Raw genomic sequence first — 16,454 nt, 5'->3', positions numbered from 1 at the left:
TGTTATCTCTGTAGCAGTGCAAATTTCCGAGGATTTTGTATCAAAATGTAATGGCTTTTTGGTGCTTTTTACAAAACAGTACACATAATAATGTTTGCCAGTATTGAAAGTACTGAAGTATCTAATATATGAATAACTGATTCAAATGTTTGTTTTTAAAGAAGTCTAAATAGTGTACATATTTACCTCCTCATATTTGTAAAATCAATGAAGGGCTCTTCAAACAGCTGACCCACCCTTCCTAGAGAATGAAATCTTTAAAATTATTTGTTAATGTGCATTTTATTTTTGTAGCAAAAATTATATTGCAATTCCAGATTTGTTAATGCTACATGTACATGGACTGCCATGTTTTGAAAAATTATAAAACAGCTGCCAGGTTTCTTTGGTTTCTGGTGTATGTATCATTGATACATCTCTAAGTAATAGAAGAGGATACTCTATCCTAGCTCTGTCAGTACATGATTATCAGGAGACTCGGCAAGATTAGTTTGGCGTGTACCAAGTCTGCATATAATTCTACTGGCACCACGAACACCACTACAAATACCATTTGGATGCCTAATCAATTCCACACGGTCCCTCTGACAGAGACTCATGGAGAGCCGATAGAATGAGCAATTTCCAGTGTCTTCATGGAATAACTAGCATCCTTTATTTTCATCCCTAATTAGAAATAGCCCGAGGAAATTTCAATTGTCAGGGAAATTGCGATTGTCTTGAGACTCGTTAGTGGAGTTCAGGAAAAACAAAAAAATTAATGCAAAAAAATGTTAGTGTGATATTTAAGTTCAAATCATGTTTCTTTCATAACGTAATAAAAATAATCTATTAAGTTTGTCTGTTTACTGAAATCACTAGTTTACTCTAAGAACTAGTAAAACAATTGATATATGTATAAATATAATGGTTTAGCCCATACTGAATACATGTATAAATATAATGGTTTAGCCCATACTGAATACATGTATAAATATAATGGTTTAGCCCATACTGAATACATGTATAAATATAATGGTTTAGCCCATACTGAATACATGTATAAATATAATGGTTTAGCCCATACTGAATACATGTATGGGTATAATGGTTTAGCCCATACTGAATACATGTATGAATGTAATGGTTTAGCCCATACTGAATACATGTATGAATGTAATGGTTTAGCCCATACTGAATACATGTATAAATATAATGGTTTAGCCCATACTGAATACATGTATAAATATAATGGTTTATTCCATACTGGATACATGTATAAATATAATGGTTTAGCCCATACTGGATACATGTAAAATATAATGGTTTAGCCCATACTGAATACATGTATGATTATAATGTTTTAGTCCATACTGAATACATGTATGGGTATAATGGTTTAGCCCATACTGAATACATGTATGAATATAATGGTTTAACCCATACTGAATACATGTATGAATATAATGGTTTAACCCACACTGGATACATGTATAAATATAATGGTTTAGCCCATACTGAATACATGTATGAATATAATGGTTTAACCCATACTGAATACATGTATAAATATAATGGTTTAGTCCATACTGGATACATGTATAAATATAATGGTTTAGCCCATACTGGATACATGTATGAATATAATGTTTTAGCCCATACTGAATACATGTATGAATATAATGTTTTAGCCCATACTGAATACATGTATGAATATAATGGTTTAGTCCATAGTGAATACATGTATGAATATAATGGTTTAGCCCATACTGAATACATGTATGGGTATAATAGTTTAGCCCATACTGAATACATGTATGGGTATAATGGTTTAGCACATACTGAATACATGTATGAATATGTTTTAGCCCATACTGAATACATGTATGAATATGTTTTAGCCCATACTGAATACATGTATAAATATAATGGTTTAACCCATACTGAATACATGTATGAATATAATGGTTTAACCCATACTGAATACATGTATGAATATAATGGTTTAGTCCATAGTGATTACATGTATGAATATAATGGTTTAGTCCAAACCGGATACATGTATGAATATAATGGTTTAGTTCACACTGAATACATATATGAATATATTGGTTTAGTCCATACTGAATACATGTATGAATGTTCAAGCGAGTATGAAGTGTTGTCTTGGCAACACTTTAATAACGTACTTGGATATCTTGGGAAACCACCCCCCATTTTTCACATGCTACTAAATGTTCTATTGTTATTTCATCTCTGTTCTCTGGGATTTCATCTCTGTTCTCCGGGATTTCATCTCTGTTCTCATCTTAAATGATGTATATATCCTTATTAGAAGCATAAATGTAAGCATAGATGGCTGGTTAATTAATGTGATTTGTTACGATGGGTCAGTAAAAGGTCAGCTTGACATGATGTCATCAGTTGGCATAAACCAAATTCAGTTTTAGCTGATGGTCATTACGTGAATTAGTAAAAAATGTTCTCAGAAAAAAAAATATTTTTGATGTTCCCAGAATATAGTGAACATCGTCTCACCTTTACAACTGCTTATTTTCTGCAGATAAATCTGCTTCTGTGGAAGCTTTAATATTGAAATGTGTGGTGTGATATGCTATTACTGCCTGATACTTCAGGTGTTTCCTAATACAATTCTTTTAATAATAAACTAAAAAACATTATTTTTTATATATACCGTATAAACAATTCACATTCAACCACCCATAAAATGCATAAAAGTTGTGTGCAGTGGGGTGATAGTAATTAGTATATATGTAGATTTCTTGTCAACATTGACCTTTGACCAAATTTGCGCATCACTTCCTGTCCTTTCTCTGATTGAGTCACTGTATATGCTTCACATTATGACAAATACCTGAATTCTCGTCGACGCATGCAACAAAAAGCAATCATTGACTCGCACATATCAATGGAGAAGACAGTGAAAAAGGTAACTGGTCAATATCTTGTCTCATTCCACAATCCTGATAGAGCGGCTTCTGCATGCCTTCACAATGCTGTACATTTCTACCGTTCTTTATTGACTCTCTTTAAAAATGCTCCAACCTCGTTTTTTTTTTAATTGACCGTCATTTATATGCTTTTGGGGGTGTACCTGTAAGGTTAATTTTTGTGTACCAGCTTTTGAGGGGCACTAAATAGGGTAAGCATACACTGGAATTGAATCTATTTGAGTTAAATATTGGCCCCTTTATTCAAGTTGCTGGTAAGATAAAAATCAGAGTGTTGACCTTGAAATTTAAATATTCATATAGTGTAGGATATTGCAGGATGAATATAAAACTTCACGAGTTTTTGTATTTTAATATTCACCTTATTCACATTCATTCTTTTGACATTCAAACCAGAGTATTTGACCACTTCAATTTTGTTTATGCACATGTGTACGTTTAAAGCTTTTTGTTTTTTAGAACTGTCCAATAATATTACTACATTACATACGATTTTAATAAAAATGAAAAATAAAATGAAAATTAATTTAAAAAAAAGACTAAATTCATCTAAAATAAAATGTTCATTTAGTTTCATTGTCAAGTTTAAAAAAGACGTGAGAACATTGCTCGTGATAGCGAAAACAATCCAAGATGACACATGGAATGCATAAAAGGTAATTATTTAAAAGCATAGTTGCCATAAAAGGGCTTGTAAATGTTGCCATGGCAACTAAGCAGTTTTGAGAGCTTGTGTCAAACTCTGTGATTTATGTGTGTAAAATCTCCTCCAATTGGGTGGGGTTTCTAGAAAAATGTCACCTGGTTTAACTTTTGTTGTTTTATTGTCTTTATAAAAATTGAGGGGTTGTCACCTGCACGTGAATCGAGTCCTCAGCGACGATAGCAACGTACACTAACAACGCATAGGCTCTTGGGTGGACACTTGTTTATAAATAACGACACACTATGACGACATATCCGCCTTATGCGCAGGTGATCACCTCCACACACACACACACACACACGCACGTAAAAATATTTTTGGTGGGTTGTGAGAGTAGAGACATAACCTTTTGAGGATAGCAACATGACCCTGTGAGGATGGTGAGGATATGATCCTAGACGGCGGTGGAGACATGACCCTGTGAAAAACGTGTCAAATCAAGTTAGAAACGTTCCTCTCTGTAAACAGCGCTTTTCTTTTTAGGAAATTATCAATTGAACTACGGTATTTATGCTTATAAATAGGTCATGACCGAGTTGCTGGCCTGTCTTAGGAAGGTGACCTTTGATCATGATTTGGGTCACAAACCTCTAGGTCAAAGGTCATCTGATATGTCCACGCCCCTCTAAAACAATTTTTATTTGATATCGTCAATGTGGTGACATTGCTGTGAGAAAAGAAATTAAAATTCGAGAAGAAATGTTGTTATCATTGTCCTCATAAAATGTTGATCTTGTTATTGACCTTTTGGTCTCAGTAAATCAATTGCCACCATAATGGGTGTTCATGATTCTAAACATGTCAATGTCAATTTTTAATGAACCAAGTAAAAACTCCAGATATGGCCTGCTTTGATGTAACTGAATTTATCACAGTTAATGCATTTGTACTGTATTGACAGAAGATATATATTTCAATTGGATTAAGTATTTGCTTAAATGGAAGTTTAAAAGGATTTTGTTAAATGAATGGATATGGTATGTCAAGATATAGAATACAGTTCCCATTTTTTTCCCATTTCTTTCCCATTTTTTTGGCCATAAGGGTAGTTTTAAATAAATGAATAAATAAATAAATGAAATGAGATCAGTTGGAGAACGTATTTTAGGCCGAATGAAAATGAAAATAAAATAATCATTGTTTATAAAATATAAAAATTATATATTTTAGAAAAAAATGACTTCCTTTTTACAGGTAGCCATACAAATTCATAAGTATTTGCCTTGTTGCTTTTTTATGGCTTCTTAATCCCCTACTGGGAGAACAAACCAGCTGCTTTGCATCATGGTTGCATTCACAGACCCAGATTCTGGAGTCACACAGCCGTGAATTTAGTCTTTCTTCCTTTCTGAAAGCGCCATTGTTGTCCTGTGCAAATTTACCTTCAGTGGGTAAACCTGAGCAGTGAATGTCGTCAACAAATCTCCTTTCACATCTATGTCTTGTTTAGTTAAACTGAAAAAAAGCAAAACATTTTGTAGGTCTATATAAACACAGGAAAAAGGGACAGAAATATAGAGAGGAAATTGTGTAATAGACGAATGTTTTCCTCAAATTGTGAATAAAAATTGTACACATTATTTCAACTTATTTATTTATGAAAAAATATAATATCCTTTTCTTACAGGATATGTACACACCCATGATTGTACATTCGTTCTCGTATATACAGCTATAAAACAAAATATAGGTCAGTTTTCACTCGCATACGCTTTATGATGGGTGATTTCAATTGCCAATAAACACACTGATTTTTGACAGTAACATTCGTACAGAATTCTTACGAAACTATGATTTTTTTCTTCATTTAAAAAAAAAATCACCCTTTCGTGCCTTCAAGAAGAAGAATGTCTGTAATAATGTGTTCTTTGATGTCATTTTATAGTCTCCATTAGGGGATAACCTGTAAAATATTATATGGACTTATGTCTGTGGAAAGATTGAATATTTAATTTTTTTTTGAAAAAAACAATTAAATAACAAATATAGATTCTTTAAATAAAAAAAAAATGTTTATTGTGATATTATTTTTTACAGAGCTCACATTGCCAATGTTATTGAATGTGTCGTGTCGCTGGGTAGAACTATTTAATGAACACCATAATGAACTTTAATTTTAAGTATTCTTATTAATTTGTGTAAACTACCTACTGCCATGGTGTTAATGGCTTTGGGAATAGGATGACTCAGACCAAAAATGACAGAATAGTGGCTTCCTGTTTACTAACTATGGTTGAAGGATGTGATCTTTTAATATAGGGGTCAACATGAAGTGGTTTCTACTAAGGTAAACAGCTGTATAGCTCAGCTCTACTGAGTCAGAGGTTTATGTCTTTATGATCGGTCAGTAGTAGCAGTTACGATACAACTGTGTGTGGACTCAGGGTTAATATGCATTATGGCCACTGGGGCCAAAAACCTTATTAATGGGCCCATTCATGTAGCTATGAAAGAAGAAAAAAGAGTTGTTTGTTGACTTGTACTCATTTTCGATGTTAAATTACAATACTAGTCCATATGAAAGTGATCAAGTATGGAACCCCTGTGATCAACATTTATTAAAAAAGTTTCTTTTTCTGGTTAATGTTAGATAATGCAACTACTGAGAGCTGCATTGAAAATGACCCCAATCTTACACTAATACATTGGTACTGGTGTAAGCAGTTCCCATGCAGACGGATCTCAACAGAGCAAAGAAAAACAAAAAACCCATAAAGCTGTTTACCAAACGGTTTACTGGTCATTGAATGTCCTTGGATTTTAAGTGTGTTCATTGAGGTTGCATGCCTGGGACAACTGATGAAAAATAATCGGCACTGCATGCATATGTGTTCAGTTTGACTGTTGAGCCGCTATACATGTATGATGTGGATTCGATTTGCCACTAGCCATCTAAAACACTGTCTGACTACTAACTGTGGTCCATCTATAGAATAAAACGTCAACTATTTGTTTATGAGTTCTAGCCTTTAAGCAAGTACTGTATAATGTTGTCTATTTCAATGAAGGTGGTTTCTTTTGCCTTGACATTGATAGCCGCTAACAATACTATCTGCGTCTTAATTAGTTGTTTTGATCAATAGTGTGTATACAGTTGAATGAAGTGCTGGTTCTGGACACTGCGTAGCAACTGCTTATTTGCTTTAGTTCTCTACCTGGTGTAATAGGCCGACACCAGCCTGTCGCGATGACATCGGCTTTGTGGATCTTTCTCAGTAAAAACTGCCCTGCAGCGGGTGGCTGTTTTAAAACTAAAATCCGCCTGAGTGGGGAAAGCAAAATGAATCCTGCGCTCCAGTGAATTTTTTGTTGTTTCTTTTGTGCGGTTGAATAAGAACTCTCTCTCTCCTCCAAGAAATGGGAATCGGCATGTACGAACAGTATTGTTGTCATTAAAGCAAAATTCACTTTTATCAATAGGACCCCTTTGCTAAAACCCGGCTAAACAATTCACCTATTCTTTGTGCGTTAACAAACAGTACCATATTAAAGAAACAAAAGCTAAGGGGATACAGCAAGATTTAATGAGTTTAACTGCCTTATCATAATACTGTTTCACAATCCTTGGTCTTTTCTACTGCTACATGTACCACCACTGCTTCAGTATAAATCATTTGCAATTAGTTCACCCTGATTCCATGAGGAGCCATGCATTCTACATGAACTACAGTATTCAGTTCTATTCTTACCCAGTACAGATGAATGCTATTGAATATATATAACCTTTGTCACAAGAAATTTTCATTTCAAATCAAAAGCATTGTTACAGTTATTTTGTAAACATGACATTTTTTTTTTTTTATATATCTATATTTCTGTTTCATCATGGTAGTTTGAGGGAGTGTAATTTTTTTTTTTTTGTAAATTATATGCGGCCGTGGGAACCTTGTAGGTGTTCACATATTTGCTAAACGCAGCAGAGTATGGTATGAAACAATTAAAACTTTGGAAAGTTTTTATGAGAAAGGTCGGGTTTGTCACAGATATGTTAATTAGATGCCTTGGAACACTTGGACTCAATTGTGCTAGTTCAGTCACCGTTTTTATTGACTTGCAAGGACTGATGCAACTACAAGTTGAACAGTTTTTATGAGAAACAACACATTGTTCTTTCTCTCACACAACTGGGCCGTTTGTATCTAATCTAACAGGCACAATAGGGAGTAGGTCAGAAGACAAAATTTTCAAGAGGAACCATCCTTGAAACAGATCCAGTCAGCAATTACCTTATTCATGTCTATGTTAAACACAAAATGGAGCTCTTGATTTTCAGAGTGTTGAATTTATTCATCAATTTCAAGATAATTTTTTGATGAAATTGTTTTCCCCCTTTTGAATGTACCTACATCAATTTTCTATTTACAACTGTAGGTGGCGCTTTCCAATATTATGAAGAATGTATCACTTGGTTGCTTTATTTGTATTTTCTAAAACAAACTGTATAATTTTATTGAAAAATAACAGAAGAAGAAGAAGAAGAAGCAGTCAGATAATTTTTTTCCCCAAATTTTAAGATACAAATAATCTCATTTTCTGTTTTTTGTTTATCAACAGGCTGGTGGGCAGGAAGAACGATACGAAGATTGCAAGCCGGTTGGGTTTGCAGAAGATCAGTGTCGATTTGAAGGCAAGTATCGATTGACTTTGTTTGGCTTAAATTGTTTTTTTCTCAGGGGGCGTTTTCCTTGGTAATGTTGTAAGCCGCAGATGGGTTTAAAAAATATGTCACTGGTGAATGTATATCATATACATAATAGTTTCATGCATTTCTCGTTTCCTCCTTTTGATAAACAGTTCGGAATTCCTTATTTACGTAAATTTCTTTAATTCTATAATTTTAATTATGGACAAAATGGATGTAATTATCATCTAGCTATACAGATTGTGGTCAGTTTGTTTATGTGTTGTGAAATGTGACAAAAATCGAAGCTTAATTTGGGTATCACTGCAGCTCCAAAGATGAATCATATCGACCAATGTAAAATTTTGACCTCACGATCAATTAATCATAATGAATAGTTTACTGTATTTATAATTACATTTCATTGAAATCAAAATGAAATGTTTCAGTTGCTATGGTAGCAGTTTCCCAGCGTTCTAAACCATATATATTGCTTTTATATTAATTTGACCGAGAAAAAAAACTACTCACTTCTTTAATAAAAAGATTCAGTTTTCAAAATATCAATATTCTTATTATGTTTTTTATTTCTTAACTGTTTATATGTCACCACTCACAGAATAAACTAGCACATTTTAATCAAAATTTGTAGCAAATGAATAATTGTATCTTTATTTGGTCCAAAATTAAGTTGTTGACATGATTTAAAAAAAAAAGTGTTCAAAGAATCAAATAAATTCATTGACTAAGACATTGACTTTAGTTTTCAGGTAAAATATCGGCCAAGCTGTTTTGTAACTGGTCGCATTACAATGTGTACGTGCATTTCTGCAGCCTTTCAAAATCTGTTTCACAAAGAACTGCATACAAATTCTCTCAAGTGGAAGAATAAAAATGCCTTTGTAACAAATTGCATTTGAGTATTGTTGTTTACGCAAAAACAACCCACATAGATTGGGTTTGAGATTGTTATTCAAAACAGTGAATTGAAAATCCCTTGTATTTTTCAGTTTATATGTTTATATCAAGTTGCATGAAGGAATGCAATCCACTTCTCTGACAATAATTTAATCTACGTTGTTTTTGTTTAGTTGAAATTAATTATTTTTTCTTTTTCTGAATTCAGTTGCACTGCCGCCAGAAACCATGTCAGGAAAAGCGAATGTGACGGTGTTGACATTTGACCAGAGTTTTGATAGTGATACAAAACCGCCTATTGGTAACTCCAAGTCAGGAATCAGTGTGAGTGTTTATCGAATAGTAAAAGCACTCAGTTGTGTTTACTACCGTATTTGTGTGTTTATGTAAATATTCTGTTCACAACATTAGTCATCTTTCATTATATTAACTTACAAAAAAAATCAATTCCTTGCTTTGTTATGAAATTCAAGTAAACAAATGTTTTCGGCCGCACGAAACACCAAAAGGAAACAATATCTACTAAGTTTGTTTCATGCACCAGTTGGCCTGAAACTGCATCTTTCGACCGATAGGTTAAGCCCGTTATTAACCAATCAGAATGCTGGGTGGTGCAGCCAAAAGTATCAGTAAATTTCCGGATATAGGCATCCTTTGGCATTGATTTTGGTTTTTGAATCAGGAAATTATTAATTTTTTGAAGATAAAATGAGCATTGAAGAAGTATTTCAGATTTCACAGTTTACACTAGTCACAATAAATGTTCATATTCTTGAATAGGCTTCAGCGACTATGAAATACATAAATTTGACTAATTGAGAAAATACGTCTAAATTAGAATAACCATGGTATGCACATTACAAACATTGCAGTTCGAGCATTGCAGTTCCTAGTGTGCACTTGTTGAAAATCAAATTTGGCATTTTTATCAGAATAACAACAACCTTAAATTTAAAATCAAAATAGCCACCGAAACCAGGGCTTCACACTATGGGGGAAATAACAAAGTTATTGTTTTCATGGAAACAAGTTTGCTTACCCCTCTTTTTTTTTTTATGTATTATTTTTTTATTTATTTGATAGAACCTTTTCACAAATATGAAGAATGTATAGTGGTCTCAGTTGGGTACAAATTCAGATTGACACATGTAAATTCCTGCAAACGATAACACAGATTATAATAATCTTGTGCATTAAAATGGTTTACATCAATCTATTGAAAATTATCCATTGTCTAAACACGTACCGGAAAGAGACTAAAACTGAAATCCCGAGTTTTGCCAACACACAAGACCACCAATCATGTTGTAAATAACACAGCTCAAACCGATAGAAACCAAATGAGACTCGAGATAAAACAGACAATTTTTTTCTTTTTCTTTGCTTGACTTAAAAAACTGTTCACTGAGGGATTTCAGATTTAGCTGAAAGTGGAAACACTTATCGTATAAAAGGAAACAAGTTAGTCCTGTTTTAACAAGACGTGAAGTGTTTACACAAAGGTCCTCTAATTTTCTAAAGTACTGAAGTCTTTTGAGGACCCTTGTTTCCTTTGGGGAAAAAGAATTTAACTGAGTGGCGTCGTTTTGCTATAACATTCCGAAGATCAGCTGCCAAAATCTAGTTGTAAAAAAAGTATGTTATTTTTTCCTTTCCCAAACTCTAAAATAATAATAATAAAAAAAATAAACTGGTAAACAGTGCAGACTAAGATGTAAAAACAAAGATGTAGTTGAAATTATTTTTTAGGTAAAGTTTCAGTTTTTCTACAAAGTTTTGCTCAAGTTTTTGATGAAATTGTCATAAATTTCTTAGATGAGACATATTAGTTGTGGTCAGATACATCTCTAATCACTGAAATTGACCACAGGCGATGGAAATAATATCTTTGCTTCACTGGTTTTTACTTATTTATCTTACGTACAGAGGATTTCGTTTCACGTCTATTGAGCCATAAACTTTGGATCATCTGTTATAAATGTCTTCCAAATTACAAGGGTGTCTCCGAAATAATCTTGACTAATAAAACAAATTGGGATTATGTTATTAGGAGGAATGATACAATTAACTAGTTACCTGAAGATAAACATTCTTGCAGTGTGTGTTAATGCAAACTCAAGAGGGCGCTGTTCTAACAAGGCTTACAATAATAGCTATCGGCGTTGCTTTTTGAGAGCCCTTAAACCAATATTGTTGTTTTCGTTCCTTGCAGGAGGTCTCCTGTGATGTCTCCGTTGATGATTTGGATAAACAAGAATGGTGTTTCACACTATATGACTTTGATGGGCATGGAAAAATCACTCGAGAGGTAAACATGATTTGAAATTTTTAATCAGGAGCCAGAATGGAATGGAAATAACGCTTTCACTTTATGTTAATGAAGTCATGATTATAAAGGCAGGTACAGTAGTTGTCATAGTATGTCTGTCATCATTGTTGTCATCATTAACAATATATATTTGTTCTCTATTGAACCAGGACCTTGCTAGTTTGATGCATTCGATCTACGAAATGGTTGGATCGACAGTTAAACTACCACCCTCAGGCAGCAAAACAATGAAACTTAGATTGTCAGTAGTGCCAGAGAGCAAAACCGGTCAGGTGCTGATGGAGAAAACAGTGGAAAATAAAGAAAACACTAAAGCTGTGCACCAGAAGCCAATAAATGGTAAAATAGTGAGAACACCAGCAGAGAGGTTAATTGGAAAAATGGAGACCGGTGTCCACAGGGGTCGAAAACAGAGGCATCGGCACCATGAGGAAGAAGAATCACCGATACAGAAAAGGCGTTCAAGATCAGACATGGGTCAGAGAACTGATTTAACAGAATTATTACACAGAAATGCAGATAGACATCCTTATAGAAATAGTCGTCTCAGGTCAGTTGTCATGGCAACTTTTACATTCGCTACGTACCATATTTTCTCTATTAAAAGCGCAACTCCAATAGAAGTACATGCATCTATAAACCAAAATTTGTGTTTGTTGTATACTGGATCATTAAAATATTTTGAATATAGAAACACATGCTCTTCTTATATAGCAAATATGGTACGTGTCCTTTGCTCATTAATATAGAATTGCAGTCCTTTTTTTTCTAGAAAGTCTTTTGGTGTTTAGAAATGTTCAAATGTCGGTAGTTTATTTATTATATCAAGTGTTTTACATAATATCTAAAACTACAAAACTGTATTATTGTCTCTGGTAATATGCAAATTGTCTCCAAGATTGACTCATTGTGATTAACTTTACTTCATAGGAGGCACCATAGCGATCAGAGGGGAACGACAGCTATGGAATCAGAAAGACGACAAAAGTATGCAAACAACAGGGACCATATTATGGACAGAGAGAGCCGAGATCGACGGAATCATTATTTGGACTTAGCTGGAGTGGAAAACTACACCAGCAAGCTGCAGGAATCACCTATTGTACCGCAATCACGCAACCATGGTAACATTGCCCCGCTCAGGTCAAAATCGCAACATTGCTCACGGGGTCATGGTCATTATCGCAACCGGGGACACCACAGGTCGCGGTCGTACGACCCTGCTAATATGCGCATTTGTGAAAATCTTGCACAAGCACGGACTCAGGATTTCAAAACGAGCGAGTTGTATCAGAGACTCCTGGAAACGCAAAGAGTACAAAACATATACAGTTTACATAAAGTGAAATCGCCAAAAGCTTGTGGTGAACTTAGTGCACAGGTGTGTAATGAGCTGGCTGCGCAATCAAGAACAACTAACTACCCAATCAATGAACGTTTAAGTCCTAGTACTGGGAAACACAAGCGAACGCGCCACAGGGAACAACTGAAGCAACAGATTTCAATCTTAGAACAGGAGTTTGTCAAAGGAACTGAGAATGTTACACCAGAAATGACACCTACAATAATCCAGAGACACGAACATCATCACCATCATCAGCACCATCATCATTATCACTATCATCATTACCACGAGACATAGCATATGGTGAAATGACAAAGAACATTATTAAATTATTTGAAAACAAATATTCTAGAAATATTAAAAATACAGAAATAATTCTTTAATATATAATTTTATTATCTGATATTTTATGGTGCCGTTTTAACCCCCCCCCCCCCCAGTTGACAATTGTTTTAAATTGGTAAACTGTTTTTCTAACACAACTGTTCTCACCTCTAGAGGGCACTCTTTAATACATGTATAACTTTCAAAACATTAGTAATTTTATGTTGGTGCTTTTTTGGCTAGTCTTGATATTTAGATTCTAACCGATAGATCGCCATCTATTGTTGAAAAGGTGATTTTTTGGTCTTGTAATTTCAGTTTAACATTATCACCAGCAAGCATACTACTGCTTTATAGCACAAAATGGTGGATTGCATAAATAACATCTCTTTATTTAATATTGTAAGCATTTGTTTTTCTATAAGTTTACACCAAATAGATGTTGCTATAGGTCTTGATTCAAAAGATTTCAATTTCAGTACTTTAATGAAACTTCTTGCTTTTAATTTTGTGAACAGAGAAATAAAAACCCAGTGTATTTGCTCTAGTACTTGCATTGCCTACCATATTTGTATCTGATCATGGCACCATACTCTTCTTTTAAAACAAATGCTGCATGTGTGTGTGTTAGGAAAGGTTGAATAGCAGATTTTGGTGTATTATATATACTCAAAATTTTGCCGTCGCACAAGGATGATGTTTTAGAGTGAAAGCTTCTTGTCAAAGTAAACTTTCAGAAGTGTTGTCATTTTGTACCAAGCAACAGTAGAATCACCCAGGGTCATGTGACTTAAACTTTTGATTTGCCAATCATTTGGGTACAGTCTCAGGTTGGTTCTACATAAAAAAGCTCCAAACTCTTATTTGCCAGAAAATGAAAAAAACTGAGATGTCACTTTGGTTCCTTCAGTTTACTGAGGCATTGCTTGGCGCAGTCTATTAGCAATGGTTTTTTAAACAACCTAGGTGGTTGCTTCATGGTTGTGCCACAAAGCAACCACCAAGGTTGGTTTGATTTGAGAATCATTGATAACACTACTGACTGTCGATTTAAAAAAAAAAAAAAAAAAAAAAACGTTTTACTATTTATTGAGTTTAAACAAAAACGACTAGTTTAGAGTGATATAAATATACTGTGGAATACTTTATTTTAGCTGGAATTAATTTTTGCTGAAAAGGCTTTTTGGGCTTTCTTTATGGAATTAATTTTCACTGATTTTTAATGAGTTGAATGTGAAATATAGGAAAAAAAGTATATTCGCTGGATTTTATTTTCACGGAATCATTCCTTCAGCGAAAATAGCGAAAATAAATTCCAAGCGGAAATAAGGTATTCTACAGTATATGGTGAATGGGAACTTGCTGAAGTTTTGGCTGAAATTGACCAGTACTGGTCAAATAACATGACTACCTCGTAGATTGTCAAGTTTAAATCGTGTCTGTGCTTTATCAACAGCAATACTGTTTTAATTGTCACTTTCTGTACTTCATAAAAGTATGCACTAAATAATCTATTACTGTGTAATCTATTTATATCTGTGTCCTTTGACGTGTCTTGCAAAAAATTGCAGTTGTTTTTTTGGTATTGTACAAGTAATTGGTCAAAATTCAAACGCAAAACTTGACTGCTTATGATAGTTGGTTCTGCAGACTTCTTTGAGTAGCTACACAATGTTTGTATTGAAGTGTAAATGATTGGATCTTACAAGTCACACAAAGTACTTTCAAGTGCTTATATTATGATAAGTTTGCCAATTTCTAGTCAGGAGATCCTTAAAGTGTGGTGGTCATTGTGCAGGGAGTGTTCAAATTTTATGTGAACAAAGAATGTATTGTATACGTTGTGTGGGACCCATTTCATGATGACCACAGCTCTATAAGATGAGAAATCTCAGCGAATTTGCCCTTAAATTATGAATATTTAATGGTTCATCGTAATTTCATGTTTAGTTTTGAACACCAAGGACAATACTATCTATTTTATAACTCTAAGTAAGTAGCAGAGTTATGTGAAATCTGAAATGCATACTTAAGATTTCATTCCATAACCAACAAAATTTACCAAAAAAAATTTCACAATTTTATTTAAAAAAAAGCAAACATTTAAAAAATATAATTGTTTTAAAAAGTATTATTGAAATATACATTGCCATGTATACAGTTAATATATATATATATATATATTAATGTTTTTTTTTTCTCTCAAAAATGTTGAATCAGTTTTTCATAGTATTGCCTTTTGAATGGCCAATTCTTGTGGATTGTCTGTTTCAGTTTATTTTTCTCTTCAGCTGAAATGTACAAATTTCATCCATCCATTCAAGGACAACATTTTTTTTCTAAAAGTGCAAATACTTTAAATTTAATTAATATTAAAAAACAATATCCAAAGTCGTATAGTGAATGCACCATGTTCTAAATACAAGTTATGGGTTTTTAATGTCAATATAGATTGAAATATTTAAAAAAAAGTGGATTTTTGTTTGCTAGTGGATCATTGAAAATTAGTGTATATTCAGTATTTTCCCAGAGGGAGTTAATATATTTTCTATGTAACATCATTGACTTTTATTAAGTAAATTTTTGATTTTATTGAGTGTTTGATGTTGAGCACTCCGGCAGGTGTTAACTGCATTAAAGAATTCTGGAATGGAAACTGTGTTATTGTAATATGTCATTTCAAAATTTACTTGTGCACTGTACTGCATAGCAGAAGTTGAATTCTATCGGCTTGCAATTCACATCAGATTCACTGGATTAACAAATCGGTCAGAATGCAGTTGGTACATTTCCCAGCATTCATTGCACGCATATATGTATTTGGAGTTGGCTTTATAAGATGGACTGCTACTTGCAATTTTTTGATGTGCCCACATTTTTGTGCATATGGCATTACAATAGTTGTGTCAAAATTAGTCTACCATTACTATTCTAACTGCATATCGTGCACCATTTTTTTTGGCCCCACTGTCATCCTAAGATAACAGAGTGGAGCGATTCATATAGGCGAAGTCTAGTCAACCATTGCATTTTCAACATTTTGAAAACTACCAGCTTTGATATGCAGTTTCCTTAGGTCAGATTTGTTCATTTCCGGATAGGGTGAACAATTTTGTTTTAAAGAATGTAGTTTCGGATTCTTATCTCAGACATGCCTGGATAGATCAATTTTCAAACTTGCACATACATGTACATCACCTCTTGCATGCATTTTTGTAACTATCAAAGTTAAGATGGCTGACTGATGGCCATTTTGTTTA

The 16,454-nt window shown here is 33.6% G+C and overlaps 1 protein-coding gene across 4 annotated transcripts in view; it reads left to right on the top strand.

Moving 5' to 3' along the window:
* LOC100313662 (naked cuticle-like protein) overlaps window positions 1-15,850 on the top strand; it is a 30,224-nt gene extending 14,374 nt beyond the window's left edge. For 2 of the 4 annotated variants that reach the window (XM_085499883.1, XM_006819683.3), the window contains 5 exons: window positions 8,212-8,284; window positions 9,405-9,520; window positions 11,409-11,504; window positions 11,675-12,075; window positions 12,456-15,850. In XM_085499883.1, the coding sequence (XP_085356009.1) occupies window positions 8,212-8,284; window positions 9,405-9,520; window positions 11,409-11,504; window positions 11,675-12,075; window positions 12,456-13,167 (1,398 nt within the window). In that variant the 3' untranslated portion in view covers window positions 13,168-15,850. 4 annotated transcript variants of the gene reach the window in all.
* Window positions 15,851-16,454: the final 604 nt, after the last annotated feature.

The sequence above is a fragment of the Saccoglossus kowalevskii genome, chromosome 6, assembly GCF_978046115.1.
Source record: "Saccoglossus kowalevskii chromosome 6, keSacKowa6.1, whole genome shotgun sequence".
Classification (NCBI taxonomy): Eukaryota; Metazoa; Hemichordata; class Enteropneusta; family Harrimaniidae; genus Saccoglossus; species Saccoglossus kowalevskii.
This window is presented reverse-complemented; position numbering and strand designations above follow the sequence as displayed.